This window comes from Coccidioides immitis (assembly GCF_000149335.2).
Source record: "Coccidioides immitis RS genomic scaffold supercont3.4, whole genome shotgun sequence".
NCBI classification, from domain to species: Eukaryota; Fungi; Ascomycota; class Eurotiomycetes; order Onygenales; family Onygenaceae; genus Coccidioides; species Coccidioides immitis.
Genome location: NW_004504311.1, coordinates 306,654 through 328,494, shown reverse-complemented (window position 1 = coordinate 328,494; position 21,841 = coordinate 306,654). Strand labels below are relative to the sequence as shown.

The window sequence follows — 21,841 nt, the reverse complement described above, 5'->3', positions numbered from 1 at the left end:
CTTGGATTGAGATAGATGGCAGCGACCATCATGGAAGCCGTGGTAAGCAAGGCCAGGGCCACCACAATAAAAACCCATCCACGACCCAACCAGTTTACTGTAGGCAAAATACCCACCGTCCCCCCCGCCTTAAGCAGACACCGAACTAAATTGTTCGCAGCCGTGGCTGTGGCTGCATTATTTGGATGCAGATCAACAATTGGAGTCCCGAGTATTACGCTGCGAGGGTTGGAGCTCCGAAGAAAAAGAGCAGAGTCAACGGGAAAGTGATTGACAAGTTGAAATTCACGGTCCAGCCAAAGGCGAGAATGCTAGAGGTTGCGACAACGAGCAACGGGAGAGAAATTTTTGGTCTAGCTCTTTCGATTAGAAATTTCCCAGGTCTCGTTCCTTATTTTTGTGGATGGTATGACTGAGCTTCTTGGAAATTCTCCTATAGTTTTAGTCGACTACATGGCTGTTGGCTATCGAGGTAAACGCAGGGCCCAGCCCCAAGGGAAGGAAAGAAAGGCCGATCTTCTGATACTCTTTCAGTCCATATATGTGATGAAAGATCTTTGGAATCGAGGCTCCAATCACGTAGTAACCACAAACAATGATCGCGTTGCTTAATAAAATCAGCGTAGTAACCATTCTAATCACTATCGCAAGCGTATTCAGCGGGTTAGGAATTCCGCATTACGCTCTCGCGGGTGGCTGTGCCGGACGTCGCTCTAATTTGCATTCGGCTAGGTAAGATGTCAGGGAGATATTCTATCCTGGTGGTGAAATTGACCCGTTTCTGACAATATTCCTTGACGTTTCGGGGACGAATATGGCGAATTGAACAATATAAATGGATGCCATGATAACAAGAAACCAGAATATTGCTCTCAGCCCAAATATTGGGTAGGAACCCCGCCAATTTTGGGCCTAATTGAATGTCCTATTAACGAACCTGCCCTTATATAGCCAATATATGATCCTCTTTGGGTCGCAGTAGCGATATCAGCCACTACCCCAGATGCTAGGGCAATCGTCTTGCTGCTCCCAGCACTCTGCAAGCAACGGAGCACAAAACACCAAAATTGTTCTGTAATGATAATACAATATTGGCAGAAACATATATGATGAAGGAAATGATGTATGCAGGTTGTTTGCCAGCAGCATCTGCAAAATCTCCCAAGAACGTTGGTGACAATCCTTGCATGGCCTAGATGGAGAGCAGGATACCCTTAGTTAGCAAGAAAACAACAACACAGCTTCTTTCAAGTTTCATACCATATAGGTGGTGACAGTCAGGTCCATCTCCCATGCGAAACATTCAAGCTCCTCCCCATAACATTTAGTGCTGAAAGGTGTTTTCCGGAGAAGAGAAAAAAGCCCAGCCCATGATGCGCAAAATGACAATATGCAGACGTAATGACAAAGGAAAAGTAGATTATACACGTTCTTCCTGAAGATTAGGGTTATAATTGTGCTCGGCCTTCTCAACAAACGTGTAACTGCGAGAACACTCTGTTTCAGCTGATGTGATATCCCCTAATGTGGTACCATTGCTGCTCTGAAAAGGAGGATCCATCGTGTTTGGGTTTGAAAATGGATGGAAGCCTTGGTTTCAAGCCTTCTTATATACTGCATGTTCAAAACCGGAATGTAGCCAGGAATTGAGGAGTCCATAATTGGCAATTGAGAAGAGTCCCGACCTTAAGTACCCTGAAGTCCCGCGTTCGTGGGAACAAGGTATAATTGACCTTGAGAAACCAGCCGCCGATGCATTCCCGCGCCAGACTCGCAAAACAAGAGAAAGAAGCATGCAAGATCAAGACCTGGCTTGTTGTACATACATACAAACATGTTTGATGGATGTGTCTTTCCATTACTGCGAAGTGAGTAGTACTGTATTAGGCATATATTCGGGTCCATGCAAGCCGCTTTCCGGTCCGTTGCCTGAGAAAACTGCAGGCCACACTTTAAAGGAAGAGGAGATGGTCGAGTGTTACCCATCATACACAGAGTGGTTGCAATGTAGAAACCAGGGTTTGTCGATGTATGCAGGTCCATTGTTGTACCACTCCGTTCACCATTGTATCTGCAGGCATCGCTGCTGGCAAAATGCAGGACAAAGGGGGTGAGAATTTGGGCAGAAGCTCACCCAAATTACCTCGCTCAGCCACCTTGCAGGATCTTCCTAGAGATATAGTGTATGACATTTTTTTTTTCCTTTTTTTTTCTTTTTTTTTGTTTTTGATGATAACCAAGCTAGCTCCGTAAGAAACTAGGACAACCAATCCTTCTCGGATAACCTCTGATCTGGAGAATAGATGAGACTGATCAGTTTCCCTCAATGGCTTCTAATGGTGGAATTATAACACCAACACCTCATGGTTATCCGTGGCCTAACATACAGGAAACTTATTAGAAAATAACATTTGAAGTAGACCAGCACCCAGTCAATAAAGGTTCCCCCTTAAAGGAATTTGGACTGTACTTCGCTTTGAACAGCCAATGGACTATATGTACATACTTTCAACCTAACTTGTTGTATCCTTTTCCTGAGCTGCCTTGCGGCAGGCATCAAAGAAAATCTGAACAAAATCCCACACATCTGTGAATGTGTTGTATAGTGGTGCTGGGGCGACACGGATGACATCAGGTTTTCTTTCATCCAGGATAACACCATTGTCAACGAGATGACTAAATACGCTGTCGAGAAGCCCGGGTTTCAATAGCACACTCAGCTGCGCACCCCGTGCTTCAGGATCAGATGGAGTAATAATCGAGAATGGATCGTCGCTGGGTCGGACACCCTCCGGGGAGTTGAGGAGTAAATGTTCCAGATATGCAGTTAACTCAAGGGACTTCTTTCGAAGCGCAGGCATAGTAGCCTTGTCGAAAATGTCGAGAGAAGAGAGTACAGCAGTCATATCAAGGACCGAAGGGTTCGAAAGTTGGAATCCAGCCGCACCAGGGCGAGGAACAAAATCTAGCGACATTGCATTAATCAACCGACGATCAACCGCGCCCTGAAGCCATTGGAAAAAAAACTTACTATTATCCATGAGAAATCTCAGGCTCTTATCCCCGCCCCACCAGCCCGTTAGGCGATGTCTGTATGGATCTTCTTTATTCTCCAGGTTGACTTGGCCGTGTTTTTCATGCACGAACAGAGCTCCCATGGAACCAGGGCCTGAATTCACGTATTTATACGTACACCAAGCGGCAAAGTCCACATCCCAATCGTGGAGCTTCAATTCAACATTTCCAGCAGCATGTGCACAGTCCCATCCTATAAGTAGGCCCTTAGAGTGCGCATGGGCTGTAATAGTTGGAATATCAAGATACTGGCCGCTGTAATACTGGATGCCGGGGAGTAAGATGAGAGCAGTGCTGGATGCATGCTCGTCGATGGTTTTCAGTATCCTTTCTGTCGGAAGGACAGGCTCTTTAAGGTCCTTCGGCTCGATTAGCACCATAGCATCTTTCGGGTCGAAACCATGATGCCGAATTTGAGACTCCACGGCATACTAAAGCGCAGCTTATCAGCCATTGCCTGCAATTCGGACAGTCCACATTACGTTGAGAGTCAGGGTCGGCCCATACATGATCACTAGGGAAAGCCTTCCCTTCAAGAATAATCTTATACTTCTCCTTTGTCGGGCGGTAAAAGCTCGCCATAAGAAGGTGCAAATTGCCTGTCAACGTGCTCATAACGGCCACTTCGCTCGGAAGCGCTCCCACGACCTGAGCCATCAGCTTCGACGTAACATCATCGTAGTCCATGTACGGAGGGAAAGGGGAGTCTTCGAGCTTAGTGAAGTGTCCGAGAACGGCCTTGGTCGCCCATGTTTGTAAAAATCGATCAATGTACATGCGAGCATTTTTCGGTTGAAGGCCAAGGGAATTTCCACAAAGGTATATGCAATCTGAAGATGGGCTTTCTATAAATCCTGTAAGTCACGCTGCTTGTGTGGATTTGAGCTGCCAGAAGCAAGGGGGCAAAGGGGAAAAGCAGAGCTCACCTCCTTCGGCAACGGCAAGGGATTTTCTTTTTAGATCTGCTTTTGAGGGAATGATGAACTGATTCCTAAATTCGCGAAGCGGATCCTGAGCATCTAGAGACTCTGCGTACTCCCTCTTGAATGAAAGAGCACTGTCTCTGAAAGGAAGAGGGGCTTTCGAACTGTCGACCATGTTTTCCTTTTTGTTATTATAGACAACCAGCTTAAGTACGGAAGATTTCTCTTCTTGCTGATAGATTTAGCAGGACAGAGGAATTAACTCGTTCAGGAGGCGATGGATAGATATCTGCTACTTATCCTTCCCCTCTGAGCGCGAGGATATATACGGTGACGGTCGCAGAACATAGAGGGCAGTGTTGACTCTGCAACCCCCACATCCACCGTTACAGGCGTCATCTCTTTGACTTTCGGCAAATTCTTGGTCCAGGCACTCCGTGTCTCTGAGGGATGCACACGCTATGAATCACCGACCAACTCAACCTCCCAAAGCCCCAATAGCCGTTGCCAGCCGTGAACTAGGGAAGTTTATCGTCCTCAATTGAACACCACAATTCATTCTGGGAGCGCTCTTGATCTGTAGTATCTACTCCATGCAGCACCTCCTAAACCTGGGTTTGGGATACCGTCTTTAAATTCCCAGTATCGTATAACAGCTAGGTAGTAGTATCTCTACATTACCAGAGAAATCCCCCGCCACAGAGTGTTGGATTTCATCTTCATTCAGAATGTCAACTTGGCTCCGACGGACGGCGGAACCAAACGACCGGGCATTTCCTTTTCGATCTCATACTTTACTCTCCAGCCGGAACAGTGACCCGGAAGCAAAATCTTAGGGTTGAGTGCTTTGAGATCCTTAACCGTGGCCTCAATCTGGGCTGCTTCGCTTCCAGCAAGATGATATCCGCCGAAAATTGCGTAGGCGGGAATATTCTTCCCGGCCAAATCCACTGCGTGTCTCGATGCATTGACGACGCCGGCGTGGCTGCAACCGGTAAATATAACGAGACCCTTGCCTGTGGACACCGACAATTCGTTAGCCTTCCGCTCAGCCGCACGAAGGTGGAGGTCAATTCCTCTCCAAATGGGCTGTTCAATAAACAGTCCTACCCTTGAGGTTGCATGCAAGAAGCCGCTCATCAGCAATTATCTCATCTTTGTCCCATTGACCTGTTGATTTCTCAAAGCGCACCGCATGCGCCAACCCGGTCTCATATTCCGTGATGCGCGGAATCTCTCCTGAGATAAGGAACATGCCGTCCAGGACTGTGTGAGGGGAGGTGGTCTTTTCTACCTTCGCCCCCGCATCCTCGATCTCCTCAAATGTGGGGTCTGCCTCAAGCGAAATTATTTCAGACCCGATGCTGAATCCCCGGTAGTCTGGGCGTGCTTCGTGCAAGTCGACCACGAGATCCTGACCGCTGCGACCATTCGCCGCTTGTGCGTCTCGAATCATCTGTATCGCGCGAAGCATACCGCCTACATATTCAAGTCTCATTACCGTGCTAAAATAGGGACAAGCTATATGCGTTACCTGAGTGGTCTCGATGCCAATGCGATAATTGGATACGCTCAATGGTCGAAATATCGGCCCTGAGTCGCTTAACATTGCGTTCCCAGACGCTTTCTTCTGGGCCAGTGTCAAACAATATTGTATGCCTGACATCTCCTCTAGTCGCCGTCTGTGAAAACATATTGATGAGTAGAGTCATGTATCACTCAGCTTAAGTACCACACGCATTGTTCTTACAATCATCACTGAAAGTCCATGGGCAGAGCAGCAGATACTGTCCATGCGAAGCTCCTTTGAAGCGTCGCCTCGGTGATGCAAGTCATATGGAGATTCGAGTGCTATATTGCCCATCAACCCAGTCGCTTGGACGGTATCGGGTGGGGGAGGGGACATGACATCCAGCTCATTGTCAACAATAACGACAATCTCTAGAGAATCAACTTCAACAAGTGTCATTTTCACTCGGGTGCACAGCACAACAATTTCAAGTCTGCAGATGAGTGAAACGGTGCTTGGAGAAGGGTGTTGTACATGTGGCTTTGGTAACAGTTAAGCCTCCTTATATTAGTGGGCTTTAGCCATCCGCTGCCGGACGCCGCCCCGCGCGATATTCTCCTGTTCAATACCGAATTACTTTTGGCAACTCCAGCTGGAATTTGAGATATTTCTATCAAGTATGCCTAGCTTAATCTTGTGCAGCAACTGACTTGCCAACCCAACGGATACTCTGTTAATGGAGTGGTAGAACAGATTTGGAGCTGCACTCAAAAAAAAAAAAGAAAAAAAATAGAAAAGGATTAAGGAGCTCCTCGGCAGAAAGTGTAACTTCTCCATGGGACTAAAGTTTAAACCTTTCCTCAACAAGCTTGTGGTGATCCAGATAACATGCAGAAGAACCTGTTTTGCACGACCCGAGAGAACTCAATCACTGAATTCTGGAAGCTTCACAGCAATGACGTGATGAGAGCTTATCCTTGAAATATCTACCAATGGTAGAAGAATACCAGGTGAAGACCCGGAGCTCGTTGCCTGCTGACCTGTGCGACATGACCTTATATTAGCCAGCACCCTCGGGGATAGGAGGTGAGCTCCGGGATACTTTAGACTCTTATCAGGAGGCAAAGGCACCAAAGAAATTTGCGTCTCATTAACAACACAGATTATACATGATCCAAAGAGGTTGACAAGCACCTGCTAACAAAATGGCTTCCATTTCAGATGTGATGAGGGCGGATCAGCAGCAGATGCGAGATCACTACCAAAAAATCATCGAGGCCCAGGATGACGACACCAGGAAGCGTTGGGGCAACCAGGTAAAGCTCTTGATGAAGTTAACTTCAAAATATCTCCTACGCTGAACAGCAACAAAACAGTTCGTCTGGGAGCTTGCCCGCTATGCCGTGGCCGAGGAGCTCGTCGTGTATCCGGCCCTCGAGTCTCACATGGACCATGGCAAGGTTATAGCCGATAAGGATAGGGGTGAAAACCAGCAGGTATGCTGCTCGAGATTCTGGAGTCTGGTCGGATGCCTAACGGGGAATATATACTAGATCAAAGAGTTGCTGGCCAAGTTCCAAGATATGAAGCCTAGTGACCCGCGATATCTACCCATGCTAGATTCCATCATGGATAATCTGAACAAGCATTTTGATGAAGAACAGGAAGAGGATATCCCTTCCCTGGAATCTGTCTTGGAGCCGGCGGAATCCGAAACCATTTCTAGGCGGTTTGAGCGGACTAAGATCTTGATGCCGACACGCGCCCATCCAAATGCGCCAACTCAGCCATATTTTGAAACAGCAATTGCCTTTATGCAAGCACCAATGGATCGTATTGCAGATATCATGTGGAGAGAATTCCCCGAGTTTTAGGGCAACTGAAGGCGAATCGTGAGCCAAAACTGGCTTTGAAGCTGACGCAGGAACTCTGCTGCTTAAGAAACGATGTTGCAAATATTATCCATGACCGAGGTACTTCCTTATGTTAGGGGTAGCTAATTCTGGGGTCTGATCTTGCTGGAAAACACCTGCGATCGTTTTGAGGTTTTCACAGTAATGATGACGGAAAGGCACATATTCAAGTTTTGTAAAGGGTAATGTGAGGTATAATTATGAGCCATTAAAAGAAAAAAAAAAAAAAAAAGATGTATTTCTAGCTGCTAGTTGTTGACAGTTGAATTTCAATTCCTTCTGCTGATGATCTCTCTGCCTCTGTATTGCTGGAGCCCAAAATGCCATAACCGTTGCCAAGAGGGCGGTGTGGCGGCGGATCCAATCGGAGCGCTTGGTTGGACTGAGCTTAAAAATGCCGGGGATTACTAAAATCCCATCTCTTGGGCGTCCTGAGGAGCGGAGTTCAAGCTCCAAAACACACCAACTTCATGGCACACTTGTTCTGGATGCTCGGCTGAAGGTATCTTGTTTTGCATCTGAGCGTGGCTCTTCCCGTACAATGTCACCGCCAACGCTCCTTTCTACCGGCACCCGCCTTGTCCAGTGCCAAAACATCCCCGCCGCAACCGTCTCCCGTCATTTTCAGCGACTCGCATCATCGAGCAGCTCAAGAGCTGGCTTCAAATCGTCGGGAGTGCCTTCCGGCACCGGCCGTGTGTCTCTGTCCTCCTCACGTTGGCGGGCCGCCCAAGAGTTTCCAATCTTTCCCCCTCATCGGAGGGACAACCGCACCTTGCTCGATCGCAGACTTGCATTCTCCACAACGGCTTTGAACCACACAACAATAGTGGCTCTAAACCCTAGAGTTGATGATGATGGAAATCCGATGACGATTGAAATATCTCCCCGCGCAGCGAAGGTATGTTAAAATGCTCTTTGTGGGTACTAGTTTTGGTTTTCAGGCAGAGAGAAATTCCGCCTTCGGAAGGCCATCTCAAGCCTTTGTTTTAGAAAGAGGGGATTTAGCATACTGCTATGATATTGTGGATTCACTTCTAGAACAATCACATACGACCATAGGAAGTGGAAAACAGGGCTTCCCGTCCGCTCAGCCGTACTTAAGCCACTTGCCGGCTGGCTAGTAGTTGGGTGGCTCACTACCAGCGAATCCCGGCTGTTGTATTTTATTTTATTTTATTTTTTTTTGTGTTCAGTTTCCCAGAAAAGATTTTCTTCGCATTCCGGATTTGCGTTGGGCATTTCACTGTTCAGCCTTGCCGTTGCTAACAAGTTCTACCTATAAGCGTCTCCGACAATTAACTGACCCGTCGTCCAAATCCTCCCTGAACTCTAAGTCCGAACCATACGACCATCTCCGAGTCACTGTCACAAGCGGCGGTTGCCATGGCTTTCAGTATATAATGTCTCTCGACCCACGGTCCAAAATCGACCCAGAAGAAGATACTGTTTTTGAAGAAGAGACCCAAGACACGCCCATGGAAGCATCGTCATCCCCCGGTCTCACTTCCAAAACATCCGCGGGAGAAGCGAAAGTCGTTATGGATTCTGCATCTCTTGAGCTGCTTAAAGGCAGCACCATTGATTATACGGTTGAACTGATAGGAAGTCAGTTCAAGGTCGTGAATAATCCAAGAGCGACGAGTAGTTGTGGATGCGGTACTAGTTTCGACGTTACTGAGTGATGATAAAAGATAGTATACTCCGGAATTTACAGCAAAAGACCTGTTTGGGAGGACCTGTATGTAAGAGACAGATGCCTTCACACTGATTTACAGGATTTGCCTAAGGGCGCATTCTCCTCCCTCTTATGCCTCCAGGTACCAAAGCGATTGGGACAGTCTGATCGAAGATACCTGGGAATGCATCTGGGCAATCTATTCCTATGCTTTTCATTTGTATAGTACATGACATAGACAACCAAGTAAAGACGCAAAAAAAAAAGAAAAAGAACAATCAAAATTTTACCAAAACAGGAAAATTACTCCGTACAATGTAAACTGTTATTGGAAGGGCGTCGAACAATGAAACCAAGACTCGTTAGCATAATAACATGGACCATAAGCGCCTAAGAAGTAAAGAAGGACTATAACCATGACCTTCTTTATAGGATACCTTTTTGGGGATAGGAAACCGCTTTTTGACACGAGAATCCAAGCAAAACTCCACATTTTCTTTCCCTTCATGACAGGTACAAAAGAGTATTATCAGACAAAGATCCATAGCTGGCAGGCTCTCATGAGGCAACCATCAGACTTGTATCTCGTAGAATGCAGAGTAAACTTGAAAAACCACCTAATCCGTTCATGAAATCCTCCCTTCGATGGTCAATCTAGTATGTTCTGGCAAGGTTGCGCAGGTACCAATCCACTAATCTTCGACCCGCCTTAGTTTCGCTGATGTGAATCAGATTGCCTTCGATGGCATAATCCAAGTCACTGGAGTTGACGATTTCACCTTCCAACAAGCCTCCCTCAGACCATCTCACCTGTCTACTCCGCAACTTGTTCACGAGAAGCCACGAGCGGAGTTGCTCTGGCTCAACTTCCAGGAACCCAGCGAGCTTCTTCAAATCCATCGTGGTGTATAGTTTAAGATATGATTTCACAGTTGGGTTGTATAACGTGTTGCGCACTTCATCCATAAAGACGGCCGTATGATGATCCACAGGATCGATGTTAAGAGCTGGATTGTCGAAATCCGGGGGGGTTGGGCTGATGAATTTTGGGCATGCCGAGCGGAAAAGCTCTTCATAGAGTGGAAGGGCGTCCGGCCCACCGCGCTGAAGGCGAATGAACTGGTCACCATACTTCTCGCGAAGGCCTGAGTGGATAGTGTCGTCCAATCGGGTGGGGTGGAAAGAGACACAGATTGCGATGAGCGCAAGAATCTGATCGTTCTTCTTGGCGATAGCATCGTAGCTCTCCCTGCCCTTCTGGAAGTTTTTCGTTCTCGAAACGTAGACGAGAATGTGACTAAAGGTGCGAATGGCATCGGCATAGCGGCGCATCATCATATATGAGAAACCGACATAGTAGTAGGTTGTGAAATGGGCAGCCATTACTCGAGCAAACATGGCCTTTTTGTTCATCTCGATGTCATCAAGAGTCTTGAGAGCCAAGCTGAAATCACCTAGCAAGCAGTGGACACGTAGCAGCCCAATAATAGAGAAATATCCGAGCATGCGATAGAGGGGGCGAGATCCGTAGTCTCCGGCGACGGCCATGGGATCTTCATTGGCCTTTATAGCAGCCAGCTGCTCGTTAATTTGAGATCGTTGAATAAGGGAGTAGAGGACGTTAAGGACAGAGTAGCATCCCCAGGTGTTGGGATTCTCTCTCAAAAGCTGTGCTTCCTCCTCGTTCGAGCCGGTACGAGCAACCCGGTTACGATAGCGGCAAAAAGACTCGAATTGGTAGATGAATTCATCGATCACGTCCCATGCCCAGTAGTACTAGAAATAAAATCCAGATTAGCCTCGCCCTTTCATAGCCACATGAGGAGCGCGACCCACGACCTCGCAAGTCAATTAAGGCGCGAGCTCGCGGGAAGAAGTAGGAAAAAAACATACAGAGGGGACTTCCAGATCTACTGGTCCATCCGAGTTCAAGATATAATGGAATAGACTGCAGTAATTATCGTAGCTCGCGAACTTCGTCTCAAGGGTGGCCTGAAACTCCAATGGAGTCGCTGCTGCTGCCAGCTGCGCCTGGAGGCCCTGTGTCTGCGAGGCAGCTCCCAGTGAGGTAGTCCGATCCAATTCGCTCATTCCATCATCAAAGTGCACTTGTTCTTTATAGTTGTTCACGAGGGCCTCTTCTTCAACGTCTGATTCGTCCTGCATATTGGCCGGTGGGCGACTCCCCGGGTACGCTGTGCGAGCGTCGACGGACATTGCTGTAGATCCCCAGCGAAGATTGGTACACACTATTTGGAGTAAGCACGAACCCTTAAGATGTTGCTTGCAGTTGTTGGCGTCGAGGTTGCTCCACACTGAATTTTTGATGTTGAACTTCAGTTTTTCGATTTTCGCTTCAATGTGAGTGCTTTGTGCTTATCTTATCTTAGCGTGCATCCCAATCATCTCACAATGTCACGTGAGTCAACTTCTGCTCCAGGCAACTCGGCAATGTTGTGCTGCTTGATTAGAGGAGGAGCTGTACACAGTGGAAGATGAAGCCTGTGTGATAAGTGTAACCAGAGCTGAGGGTGATACTAGGTTTACCAAGAAGATATTGCTCCCTTCCACATCGTGTCTGTTGTTGATGATAGTTAATCAGAATCATATTTTTGCATGAACACACTCTTCTTTAGCCTTGCTGCAGATGACATATATTGAAGTAAAAACTATTGCTGAAAAGAGCAGGACAAGAAATATCAGATTAAACAATGCAATCATCCTTCCCAAGTAACTTCCTCACCTCGAATGATAAAACCAGGAAAGCTACAGAGATATTGGGTATCTAACAGGAAGAATTTCAAAAATGGCAGGACAGCTTTGGTGCTTTGACCCAGTGCAAGGCATTGGAGAGAAGAAAGAAAGGGAAGGGCTGTACGGAGTAGGGCATTCTAGATGAATAGAACAGGGTGGGTATGATGGCCGAACATTAGTTTTGAATAGTAGCTTGATGCTTCCAATAATGCAAGAGTGAGCGAGAGGGCAAAATGGGAAACTGAATGTCAGCAGATGTCCAGATAAGCATTTAGACAGCAATCGGATTCGCCCAGTTGACTCCGCCTGTAACAGAGGCACAGCTTGTCAACTCCTCCGTTCCGTCAGAGTCAGCGTCACTATCATCGAGATGCAGCATCTCGAACCGATTGGCCATAGGATTCAATTTTTTGGCTGGTCGAGGAGTTTCCCTCCTTAGCATATGCTGGATCCGTGGCAACGGCTCTGCGCACTCATCGGGATAGTACTCTATTCTCATAACTTTATATGGCATGCGGGATCTCATGCAATTGCGAGCATATGACGCTTTTTGAACCGAGTTTGTGGAAATATATGCATTGCCTTGGGTAAACGTAACTGAAATAATCACCAAATTGTGTATATGCTCCATATCCTCTCGGATTTGGGATTCGGTCAAATTGGGGTGGATTCCGCGAATCAAGATATTGCGGGAAGCCCCATTTGACACCTGAGAGGCGATATAGTTTGACAGAATGAACTGGCGGTCACTCCATGAAACATCAACCTTAAAAGGCAACGGTGTGAGCTATCAAAACGAAAAATCTGTCCTTCTCAAACTTACAGGCTTATCAAGGATACACAAATGCTGCCGCTTCGCATATGTGAAGAACTCCTGGGCAGCTCTGCTGTCAGCAAACGAGATGCTCGCAGTACGCTCCCTGGAGCGAAGAAAGACATCTACCAGCGCGCCTCCGCGAACAGCAGCGACAATGTGGGAATGGGTTGTTCGATCTGGAATGCCTTTTAACACGATGGTACGATTATCACTTCCATTCCCGTGGCATTTCATTGCAACCGTATGCCCGTCACCAGAATATGGTGAATCCAACTTCCCATCACTTGGGGTTGAAACATTGTCATGGTCATCAGAATCTGGGCGACCTGGTGTGTCAATTATGGAACGGGTGGTTGGCTCTGCTGAGCTTCGTTGTGGATGGCAGTATAACGCAGCATCTCGCTCAGTGTGATTTTTGGTCGTGGTAGTCTTCGGAGAGCTACAAGCAGAAATTTGGTCATGGCGAAGAGTGGAATTCGAACTATTCTCGTTTTCTTGTGATACCTCGTAGGAATTATCGGGACTACGGATCAATGTCTTGCATAGAAGTAAGCGTTGATAATTCCTGACAGTCTAAAGCGGGATGCCCTCACTTCAAGAGATGACTGCGGTATGCCTCCACGAATCAAAGCTTGCTTTAATCTCTCTGGCGCCGCAGACATGTATTTAGACGGAAATCGAGGGAGGGCCTAGATAATGGGGCATAAACATACCGTATTCACAGGACCGACGCGCCTTCACCACTCGTTGTTAGCCTCATAGGTCAAGGCAATATTTAGCAGATCCATACTTACCAATGAGTCGTATTCAGACTTAAGGATCGTCACAGTTGCAACATCAGGACGTCGCGAGGCTGAAGACAATTCATGCTGAAAGTGTTGGCAGGGGATGAATGCCATTAGCATGGAAGTGTCTGTCAGCTGTTATTGTAACTGCGGGTATTCTTACGCTATCAAACAAAGTACTATAGCTGTATGCGGTCAAAAGTTAGCCTTCGCCTTGATCTTGTAAAGGGGATGGTGTCAGGAGCAGAGAGAGCTCCGAGAGAAGTAACCTAGATGAAAACGGGGCCGTATGAAGGGAGCTTCGCGTACCTTGGGAGAGACCCAGAAGAGCCTTTTACATTCGTATGACGGGGTGCCATTGTTTTAATTCCCTGATCACATCTATGGCATGATAAATCAAAGATGGTCAGTGTTGGCAGTGCAAGGTTGAAATTGAAGGCAGAAAAAAGGAGATAGGGTACGGAGTACGGAGTAGAGGAAGGCGGCGTTGGGTTATAAGCAAGTGAAAGGTAACAACATGTTGACTTGTAACTACATCATTAATCCGGGAAAAAAACGGACCGCCTTTTTACTTACACCAACAGGCATGGAATACCTTCCACTTTTTCCCCTGAAAGAGAAGAAAGTAATAACAATAGTGAGAAGAAGTTGAACTGAACAAGAAACAATCTGGAGAAGTTACAGGGAGCTTTCAGTGCTACCCAAAATATTTGTTAGCCCGGGAGGTTAACTTAGCGCAGGGCTGTTGGGCCGTTGTTGCTTGCTTAACTAACCAAAGAGTAATGATGGGAGTGGGTTAAGATGTAGGTTCGGGCAACAGGTACGGAGTACATCAGACAGCAGTCCACACCCCGTCACCCAGCAGCTCAATGTCAACCCGAAGATGCACCGGGTGGCGAACTATGGAGTCCTAATCACTAACTAATCAAGTGTTAGCAAATCTGGAACAGGGGTTCCCCTTGCCAATGACAACTCTCTGGCATATGCAACTATCAACCACAAGACATTATCTGGCCGCTAGCATCGAAATGATTCAACTTGTGGATAGTTTTAGGATCAAGGAACTAACTCAATGCTAGAGTGGAGAGAGTGGTCCTTTTTTGACCCGAGGGTATATTGTTAGCCTGTACTCCGTACGGAGTATATCGTTAGATTCTGGTAACTCCCATAGTTTGAGGTGTCCAAATGAGTAACTTCTGATAACTGTTCCTTAGGAGCTTCCGCATAGTAGCAGCTTTTTATACACTTTATACAGACTACTAAAGTACTTCTTTCACTCCTACTTTGTTGGTATACCCTATACATGAATATAAGTGTGGGCGGACCGGGAACAGCACAAGCTTTCCATCTTGTAGGCTTGCGAATTTGGAATGGGAAGCTCTGCAACTAAAATAACTAGCTCCAGTGCATGCAAAAAGTCTGTCAGGCACCTGTCGCAGCAGGGATAAGTAGTGTGTACCTCTTTTGTCTATTTCTCGAAAATTGCATGCGATTTAGGCGCTCTGAAATGCACAGGTGTTATGATACTGGCAAAAGCGCATTTTACTCCATCTTTTCGGGTACTCTCCTTTTCAAGGAAACCTCTTTGAGCAACAGCAACACAAGGCCCACTTCCCACAAAGCTTAATTTTAAGCTTGTTTGGCAGGTATCCCGTACAGAGTAATCGGGGTGCTCCTCTCGGCAACCTTGCTTTGATGCCACTTCCAACTACTTTGCGACGCATCGATTGTGTCAACCCTAGCGAGCAGACTCCACCCATTATACTCGCAGGAGTACTCCTATTTGAAATAGCTTTAGATAAGACAAATGGTTCTATCCATAGGGAAGAAAGAAAACATGAATATATACAGAAGTGGTGCGCGATAACGAAGTTTTGCCATTAACAAAAAATATAAAAAAATAAACAGCATGTATGAGAAAACTATGTATCATGCGTGATACTTTGTTCGGCCGAACCTTTTGGGGGCGTGTTGCCATTCGACCCAATGGGCTTCATTTGAGCATTGCCTCCCTGTTTCAAAGACTTCACCAGGACGATTGCGACATATACAAGGCCCATAACGCCCGCGATCACTCCATATGCAATGACACCTGCTCTCGGTACGGTGGGATTACCAATTCCACTAAATTTGAAGCCCAGACCGCCATTGACGATGCCCAAGACAATCAAAAGTCGACCACCCCATCGGTGAAGATCACCAAAGGAACTCCTTTCGCCTGTCTTTCGAAAATGCATATGCTGGAGTAGACCGAGAGCGGGCTGGAAAAGGATCAAACTTCCTATCATGATAAGGCCTATAACCGGATGATAACCAGATATAACCCCTAGATCCAATGCCAAAGAGATTCCGATGCCAAAACCTGCGATTGCCAAACATAGTGCGACCAGTTGGAGTGGCGCATGGATATATGGGACGGTGGCTCTGGAGGGGATAACTTGAAGACTCAGCGCGAAAAGAGGGAATAGGACCACAACGACGATAGACATAATCAATCCGTGAGCGATGCGTTTAATTTCGATTGCTGATCTTCCTCCCTGTACAGGCACGGCGCCGTTGGAATTGGTGGAGGTCGGGGGCGGGGGGTCATTTGAAGGGATATCCTGGAACGGATTGTCGGAGCTGCCGCCGACAGCCCTTGTCAGATCAAGAGTGAACGTGCCCATAACATCATGTTGTTGGAGGTCTTCGTCAGTATCCGACGAATCAATGGAGGATCCCATTTTCAGACCCCATATCCATGGGCTAGCAGTATCTGTAGGATCCATCATCCCTCCTTCCCACGACATGCAGGTGTCACATCTGACATTTGCAACCATCCTGCCGTCTGAGATCCCCGTGCCTTCGAGGAGCGAAATTTTGGCATCCGGATTCACTTCAGGTTCGAAGTAGCCCGCGGCTAACCTCGGCGACAGCGTCACATTTGTGGAGGATGCGGAATAAAGCATGAAAACGTTGGCACCGTCCATGCCGGCTCCTTGGCCTAGGCCAACCCATTGGACATCGTTCGGGGCTGAAATTTGAAAGTAAATTGGGCCTGATCTTGAGGAAGCCGTAGATGTTGGAACGTTGACACGGAAGCTCAACCCAGAAGCTCGGCCTCCAGGACTGAATTGAATGCTGTTGCCCAGAACGCTCGATGCTAACACGAGCATTAGATGGCTCAATTCATCAACGGAGGCTCTTAGACCCATAGCACTGAATGAAAATGTGGCTTACCAAAGGCCAAAACCGCTGTCGGCCAACCCAAGGGCTCTAGTCTCATTTTGCACACGGGCTTAGGGTATCTGGTTCAATGACCAAACAAAAAAAAAAGAAAAGAAAAGAAAAGAAACAAGGTAAGAGCTCAAACTGCGAGCGAAAAAAAATCAACAAAGGAGAAGAAATGGCGGCTCTTCTGGGAGACGAACGAGTGTTATGTATTGACATCCCAATGATCAGCGACGGAATAAGCTCTTGGGTCTTAAGTGAGAGCAGCCCTGTCGAGAGGAGGACGCGTTTCAATTTCACCCTGGATCCGGGGTATAAAAGGACAATCAAGAAAAAAAATCATATCTGCAGGGAGCTCGGAGTACATACATACAGTACGTAATTTCGGCTGGGAGGATCTGCGGCCTCGACCGCGAATCAAGAGGGGGACAAATATAATCCATGGCGCATGGCGTGTACGAAATTATGGAAACTTCACCTGGGAGTACGATGCAATGTGAAGAATTGGCTAACCCTATCCCATTTTAAATGTGGTGTCCCTGCTTGATGCTCACTCCAGGAGGGGCGGAAGTCGACCATAATGCCCAAAGCCAAGCCCAGCGTGTTACTTGCAGATTCCCGGAGGAACTGCGAACCCAGCAACTCCTCCAGCTCAAGATCGCAGGAAGTTTTAAGACACTGAGTTCGAACAGGACGAAACATCCTCCTAACCGCTTTCTGAGAGAAGAGTTCAAGGGGGGGGTCAAGCGTTTTTCATTCACTAATCGCCAGGGGCTCCGACAACCAGCCATAATCCAGATTGAAACTCGCCCTTTCGCAACCACCGAAGCTTCGGAGGATAGGCTGGATTATAGGACTCAACATTATTGCGTTGAGTTATCGAATTCCTCGTTAAAGAAGAGTCGAGATCTCAGCCACAGCATAGCCTTTGAGCCTGACACGGGGAAGCCTCAACAACAGGACGCAGTGGTTACGCCAAATTCGAGGCTGACGACCTTAGGTTCACTGTCTGGCTTGCCCAGCCCTGGCAAGGGGGAGCAGATAAGGATCATACACGGCCAAACCCTGCGAGATCGTCACCGAGGAGAGTGATGCATTATCGATGACATCCATGTCAATTTTAGTTGAACTATAAGTATAGCCTCTAACGCAGTGGGGTTCCAGCAGTTCAATTGTTAAAGATCTCGGGCTTATCTCACGTTCGATAATTTTTGTTCCAGCACTCTCCAACCAAACACCTTATCTTTACTTTCTTTTTCTTTCCCCTTTCCTTTCTTTCTTTTTTTTTTTTTTTTTTTTTTTTTTTGAGAGAAAGAGAATCCCTTGATAGGGGTGGCCTGTACTCCGTACCCCATGCTCTGTGTGTGTTTCCTTACCCTTGTTCGGCTCGTGTACATACTGATGCACCTTCGGCCTGCCAATGTGATGGTGCAACCCTGGAAATCGTAAGTGTGGAACTTGGCATCTGTCTAACTGTGGAGATTGAGCATAGCCGTGGAGAGCACAGAGCGGTTACAGTGACCTTATTCATGGGACAATCCTCTCCCGGAAGGGACCCCAGATGATCAGTTGCATGCAGCCTAAGTAGTTTGTGACATCAATCCCTGGACACTCGTTCCCACCGCTTTTCAATTGTCTGGAATTCTCTCTTCAGTAGCTAAGCCACAAGCCAGAAAACCGCCAGTTGCCCAAAGATATACTACAGTAAAGCCTCTATATAGCGATCACTTTACATAACGAATCCTCTACATAACGGACGAAAATCTCTTCCAAAATTAAATCTCCATACAAAATATTCGTTAACCTGTATACTACGAGATTCGTGGAATATCTCTCAAGATTTCTTAATATATCGTTATAAAAAGGCCAAAAAGACCAAAATGCCCCACCGAACCACAATTTTGATTGGGCAGAAGAAGAAATTACACTCCCACAAGGCTCTTAATCCTTCTCTCTCCAACAAGGCCTTGATGACATTGTGGAAAAGCTTCACTTGTATGAAGAGCGGCAGGATAAGGGAGATACAGAGCTAATTCAACAGTTAAATCATTATGAGAGAAGATTAGGGGCTCGGAGGCTTGAAAATCAGCAGCAGCAGGATATTAGAGTGTATTTGTATGCTAGCTCTATATAACGGATCCCTCTATATAACGAACTGAAAAGACTTCCAAAATTGATTTGTTATATAGAGGCTTTACTGTAAGAATAAACACTCTATTGTGTGGGGCCTGCGGCCTTGAAATCGATCGCGCCTGGGTCAATGCGCTTTCGACCCATGCACTAAACAAAAAGTCGTCTTTTGGAATACTTTCTCCAAGGGCGATATATAAAGGCAAAGTAACTCATTTTGATTTGAATATCCTGCTACCGGTATCGGGCCTGGCACAGCACCAGGCCACCCTACCATTGGGATGCCACATATCTTGCTTACATTGTGTCGTTCAGACTGAGTTATGAAAGGGCTAAGTGGTTTCTATTCCGGTTTTAACAGCCGCGTTTTATATTCAGTCCAAAGAGCCCAATGCTTCGAGAACGAACAATCTGCCCTGTTTTTATAATAGCACTCTGTACTCTCCCACATAAAATCCTTATATATAAGTCATAAAATATACAAAAGGGCAGCCAGGGATGCTATTCCCATTAGATCCCGTCATCAGGATAACCCCGTGCTCATGGATTCATTCAAACCATAATAGTTCCCGAGATATAACTGCAGAAAAAACCGGAGTATGGATTCGAATGCGGTTCTTGCGAGTGTTACACCAGGTAGAGGGCCGGGAATGACACCGACTGCGTGGCAAGTAGCGTGAGCATATTTTTGGTGGAAGATCCTTATTGCGGCACTTTTTGACGTGCAGCGAGTGGGATGTCTGGTTTCTCCGTTTTCTCCAGGATCGTTTTCATCATCTCATTTCCAAGTCTGACAGCTTCGGGGAACCGAGGTGCAAAGTAGTTTTGTATTCTCTCGAAACGATCTCGATAAGATTCAAAGTCGCCGAACGAAACGCAGTCAGACCATGCCTGTTAAATTTGTCAGCAAACTGTAAGCATCAAAAGAATTCAAGGGTCAGAGATGGAGGGCTGTCTGACTCGAGCGGCAAATGTAAACTCGAGATCGTCGGACCGGAACGTATTGTCATCAATGGCAATATCGAGGACTTCGTCTAACAGGTCCTCTTTTCGAAATAAATACTCCGTCACCCCAAGCCAAAGCCGAAAGAGCTGGACAGAACATTAAAAATTCGGAACTATCAAGATTGGAATAGGGGTTAAGTAGAGCAGACTAACTGGAGTTGAACAGATCATATGGTCGTAGGGAACAATTCCCAATTTCCACCAACAGTCAACAATTGCCAGCAGACTGAGATGGTTATTCGGCGTCTTCTCTGTCAGCCCCCGGGACAGGGAGAACCGATCAAGCACTTCATCTTCTAGCAGCAAATTTTGTTTCACTGCATCAGACCTGAATACAGCCGCCCTGGCAGCCTTGACTCTGCGCTTAAGCTCATCACGATGGCCGCCTAACATCAATTTGAATAGTTCGGTCACTGATTCTGCATACTGACGGATCTGTCTTTTGGCAGCAGGGTTCAATATCGCAAGGCCAGCATAGACATGCCACTTATTCGAGTAGATGCGTAATGTGATATTAATTTTGACGTTTTCAATTCCACCCACATATCGAGATATCTCCCACGGGAATTGGTTATTGGCTTGCCACGCAGTTCCCATACTCAAAAATGCAGCATGCGTCACGGCCTGAGTGTCCGCTGTGATTCGATCATGCCTCTCCCCGGTGAGGTAAACGTATTTGGATTCGAAAGACGCAAACACACTTTCAACAAACCTGAGGCTCTCGTCAGAGGCTCTGTGCTGAATCAAGACCTAAATATGCGAGGTTACTACTGACGCCTCTGACGCGGATTGTGATCTCGGCAATAATGCATACCAACGGCTGTCCTTTAGGGTTCACGTTCGGTCCATGTAGGGAATGAACCGAAATAATCTCCACGTCCCCAGGAAGATGGTTCTCAAAAGCAGCCAGCTCTGGGGCTTTGCAGGAAGTCTGACCACCAACAATCGCGCCAACTTTGGTTGCTTTGAAATTGTCAGATAAAATTTGTTGACAGACTATGAATTCGATAAAATTTGCATACATGGGCCATACTCCGCCACAATTTTGTTGATGGCTTCTGCCTCTACACTGTAGATAATGTAGTCGCTAACTCTGGAGACCAAATGTCCGTTGGGTAATATATTGATATTTGTCTACTCGAAGAAAAAATAGGAATTGAGCATCAATGTCGATTGATGGTAGTAGTGGACATACATGGGATATGAATTCTTGCCTCAGTGTGTCATAATTGGTAGGTTTGTCGCACGCATTAATGCTAGTATAATACATCAGCCCACGGTATTAGAGGGTCTTTTAAGTCTAAGCAAGCCAGCAGGTTCGATTAGCATCCATAACTGTGAATAGATAGGGTGGAAATAGATAATTAGAGTAGATGCAGATATCAGACAAGGTAAAAGTTAGGTAGCGAGCGTTTACATCAGTGACAGCGAGGTATCTTCCATGCACACCAGAAAGGTGGCATAGTCGACAACAAGCCATACTCGAGCCAAATGCACTCAAGTCATCATGTAAAAGGAAAGATATGAAAAGAAAGCCAGAACTTACCATATACCAGAGATAGTATTGGTTGGGAAAACGAGAGCATGGAGGCTCAGCAAGGGGGGGTTTTACCTCCAACCCGCTTGGCTCAAGCGCTGAGCATACATCCTTCCCATATCACCCATCCCAATGATCCCAATGGATCTTGGGTGAGAAGTATGGCCCGCCATTTTGAGGAGTGCTTGACTGTAACCTTGGTCTGCACGAGAAAAGAAAACTTTTGTAGACCGCAATTCAGTAGCAGAGATAGAGATAAAAAGGGTATACAAGAAATAAAAGAAGCCAACAGAGTCCCTAAGATCCAGCAACTTGCGTAACGTGCACGTTGTGTGTAACTCAGTGACTCATAGCGGAAATTCTACTGTCTTTGTGTAATACCAAGCACGGAAGCCATTCCTCCAACATTGGGTATTCTCTTCCAACATGAGCAGTGATGGTCAAAGAGAGGAGGCAATTGGATGAAAGTCAACAAGCGACGATAAAAAAAAAAAAAAAGGATGA

At 46.6% G+C, this 21,841-nt stretch overlaps 10 protein-coding genes and 1 non-coding gene across 11 annotated transcripts; 4 read left to right on the top strand and 7 right to left on the bottom strand.

Moving 5' to 3' along the window:
- Positions 1-822: 822 nt before the first annotated feature.
- CIMG_04358 (uncharacterized protein) lies at positions 823-1,795 on the bottom strand. The gene is made up of 2 exons (XM_001244916.2): positions 1,261-1,795; positions 823-1,192 (listed from the first exon to the last, which is right to left on the bottom strand). The coding sequence occupies exons 1-2, from the start codon at positions 1,301-1,303 to the stop codon at positions 873-875; spliced, it is 363 nt and encodes a 120-aa protein (XP_001244917.2). The 5' UTR covers positions 1,304-1,795; the 3' UTR covers positions 823-872.
- Positions 1,796-2,191: 396 nt separating this feature from the next.
- CIMG_04357 (kynureninase) lies at positions 2,192-4,348 on the bottom strand. Its single transcript, XM_001244915.2, has 4 exons — positions 4,002-4,348; positions 3,583-3,920; positions 3,032-3,506; positions 2,192-2,965 (listed from the first exon to the last, which is right to left on the bottom strand). The coding sequence occupies exons 1-4, from the start codon at positions 4,171-4,173 to the stop codon at positions 2,514-2,516; spliced, it is 1,437 nt and encodes a 478-aa protein (XP_001244916.2). The 5' UTR covers positions 4,174-4,348; the 3' UTR covers positions 2,192-2,513.
- Positions 4,349-4,576: 228 nt separating this feature from the next.
- Positions 4,577-6,012, bottom strand: CIMG_04356 (metallo-beta-lactamase superfamily protein). The gene is made up of 4 exons (XM_001244914.2): positions 5,749-6,012; positions 5,533-5,680; positions 5,109-5,477; positions 4,577-5,014 (listed from the first exon to the last, which is right to left on the bottom strand). Exons 1-4 carry the CDS (start codon positions 5,965-5,967, stop codon positions 4,722-4,724), a joined length of 1,029 nt encoding a protein of 342 aa, XP_001244915.2. The 5' UTR covers positions 5,968-6,012; the 3' UTR covers positions 4,577-4,721.
- Positions 6,013-6,578: 566 nt separating this feature from the next.
- Positions 6,579-7,709, top strand: CIMG_04355 (HHE domain-containing protein). The gene is made up of 3 exons (XM_001244913.2): positions 6,579-6,824; positions 6,885-7,004; positions 7,062-7,709. Exons 1-3 carry the CDS (start codon positions 6,714-6,716, stop codon positions 7,380-7,382), a joined length of 552 nt encoding a protein of 183 aa, XP_001244914.2. The 5' UTR covers positions 6,579-6,713; the 3' UTR covers positions 7,383-7,709.
- A 106-nt stretch (positions 7,710-7,815) lies between these two features.
- Positions 7,816-9,106, top strand: CIMG_04354 (iron-sulfur cluster assembly accessory protein; the record flags this gene model as incomplete). The annotated part of the gene is made up of 2 exons (XM_001244912.2): positions 7,816-8,322; positions 8,708-9,106. 2 exons carry the CDS (start codon positions 7,816-7,818, stop codon positions 9,104-9,106), a joined length of 906 nt encoding a protein of 301 aa, XP_001244913.2.
- On the top strand, positions 8,474-8,589 carry CIMG_15512. Its single transcript, XR_001099885.1, has one exon. It is a non-coding gene; the product is annotated as a 5S ribosomal RNA (ribosomal RNA).
- Positions 9,107-9,274: 168 nt separating the features above from the next.
- Positions 9,275-11,432, bottom strand: CIMG_04353 (eukaryotic translation initiation factor 3 subunit L). The gene is made up of 2 exons (XM_001244911.2): positions 10,993-11,432; positions 9,275-10,875 (listed from the first exon to the last, which is right to left on the bottom strand). The coding sequence occupies exons 1-2, from the start codon at positions 11,314-11,316 to the stop codon at positions 9,754-9,756; spliced, it is 1,446 nt and encodes a 481-aa protein (XP_001244912.1). The 5' UTR covers positions 11,317-11,432; the 3' UTR covers positions 9,275-9,753.
- A 276-nt stretch (positions 11,433-11,708) lies between these two features.
- On the bottom strand, positions 11,709-14,080 carry CIMG_04352 (uncharacterized protein). Its single transcript, XM_001244910.2, has 8 exons — positions 14,032-14,080; positions 13,765-13,836; positions 13,619-13,640; positions 13,465-13,539; positions 13,384-13,405; positions 13,264-13,316; positions 12,677-13,207; positions 11,709-12,619 (listed from the first exon to the last, which is right to left on the bottom strand). Exons 2-8 carry the CDS (start codon positions 13,812-13,814, stop codon positions 12,125-12,127), a joined length of 1,248 nt encoding a protein of 415 aa, XP_001244911.2. The 5' UTR covers positions 13,815-13,836; positions 14,032-14,080; the 3' UTR covers positions 11,709-12,124.
- A 1,100-nt stretch (positions 14,081-15,180) lies between these two features.
- On the bottom strand, positions 15,181-16,974 carry CIMG_04351 (cellobiose dehydrogenase). Its single transcript, XM_001244909.2, has 2 exons — positions 16,675-16,974; positions 15,181-16,597 (listed from the first exon to the last, which is right to left on the bottom strand). Exons 1-2 carry the CDS (start codon positions 16,718-16,720, stop codon positions 15,378-15,380), a joined length of 1,266 nt encoding a protein of 421 aa, XP_001244910.1. The 5' UTR covers positions 16,721-16,974; the 3' UTR covers positions 15,181-15,377.
- A 132-nt stretch (positions 16,975-17,106) lies between these two features.
- CIMG_04350 (uncharacterized protein) lies at positions 17,107-17,757 on the top strand (the record flags this gene model as incomplete). Its single annotated transcript, XM_001244908.2, has 2 exons — positions 17,107-17,149; positions 17,225-17,757. 2 exons carry the CDS (start codon positions 17,107-17,109, stop codon positions 17,755-17,757), a joined length of 576 nt encoding a protein of 191 aa, XP_001244909.2.
- A 1,519-nt stretch (positions 17,758-19,276) lies between these two features.
- CIMG_04349 (prephenate dehydrogenase) lies at positions 19,277-21,807 on the bottom strand. Its single transcript, XM_001244907.2, has 7 exons — positions 21,413-21,807; positions 20,996-21,056; positions 20,823-20,934; positions 20,615-20,763; positions 19,954-20,550; positions 19,756-19,887; positions 19,277-19,686 (listed from the first exon to the last, which is right to left on the bottom strand). Exons 1-7 carry the CDS (start codon positions 21,508-21,510, stop codon positions 19,498-19,500), a joined length of 1,338 nt encoding a protein of 445 aa, XP_001244908.1. The 5' UTR covers positions 21,511-21,807; the 3' UTR covers positions 19,277-19,497.
- Between the last annotated feature and the right edge of the window lie 34 nt (positions 21,808-21,841).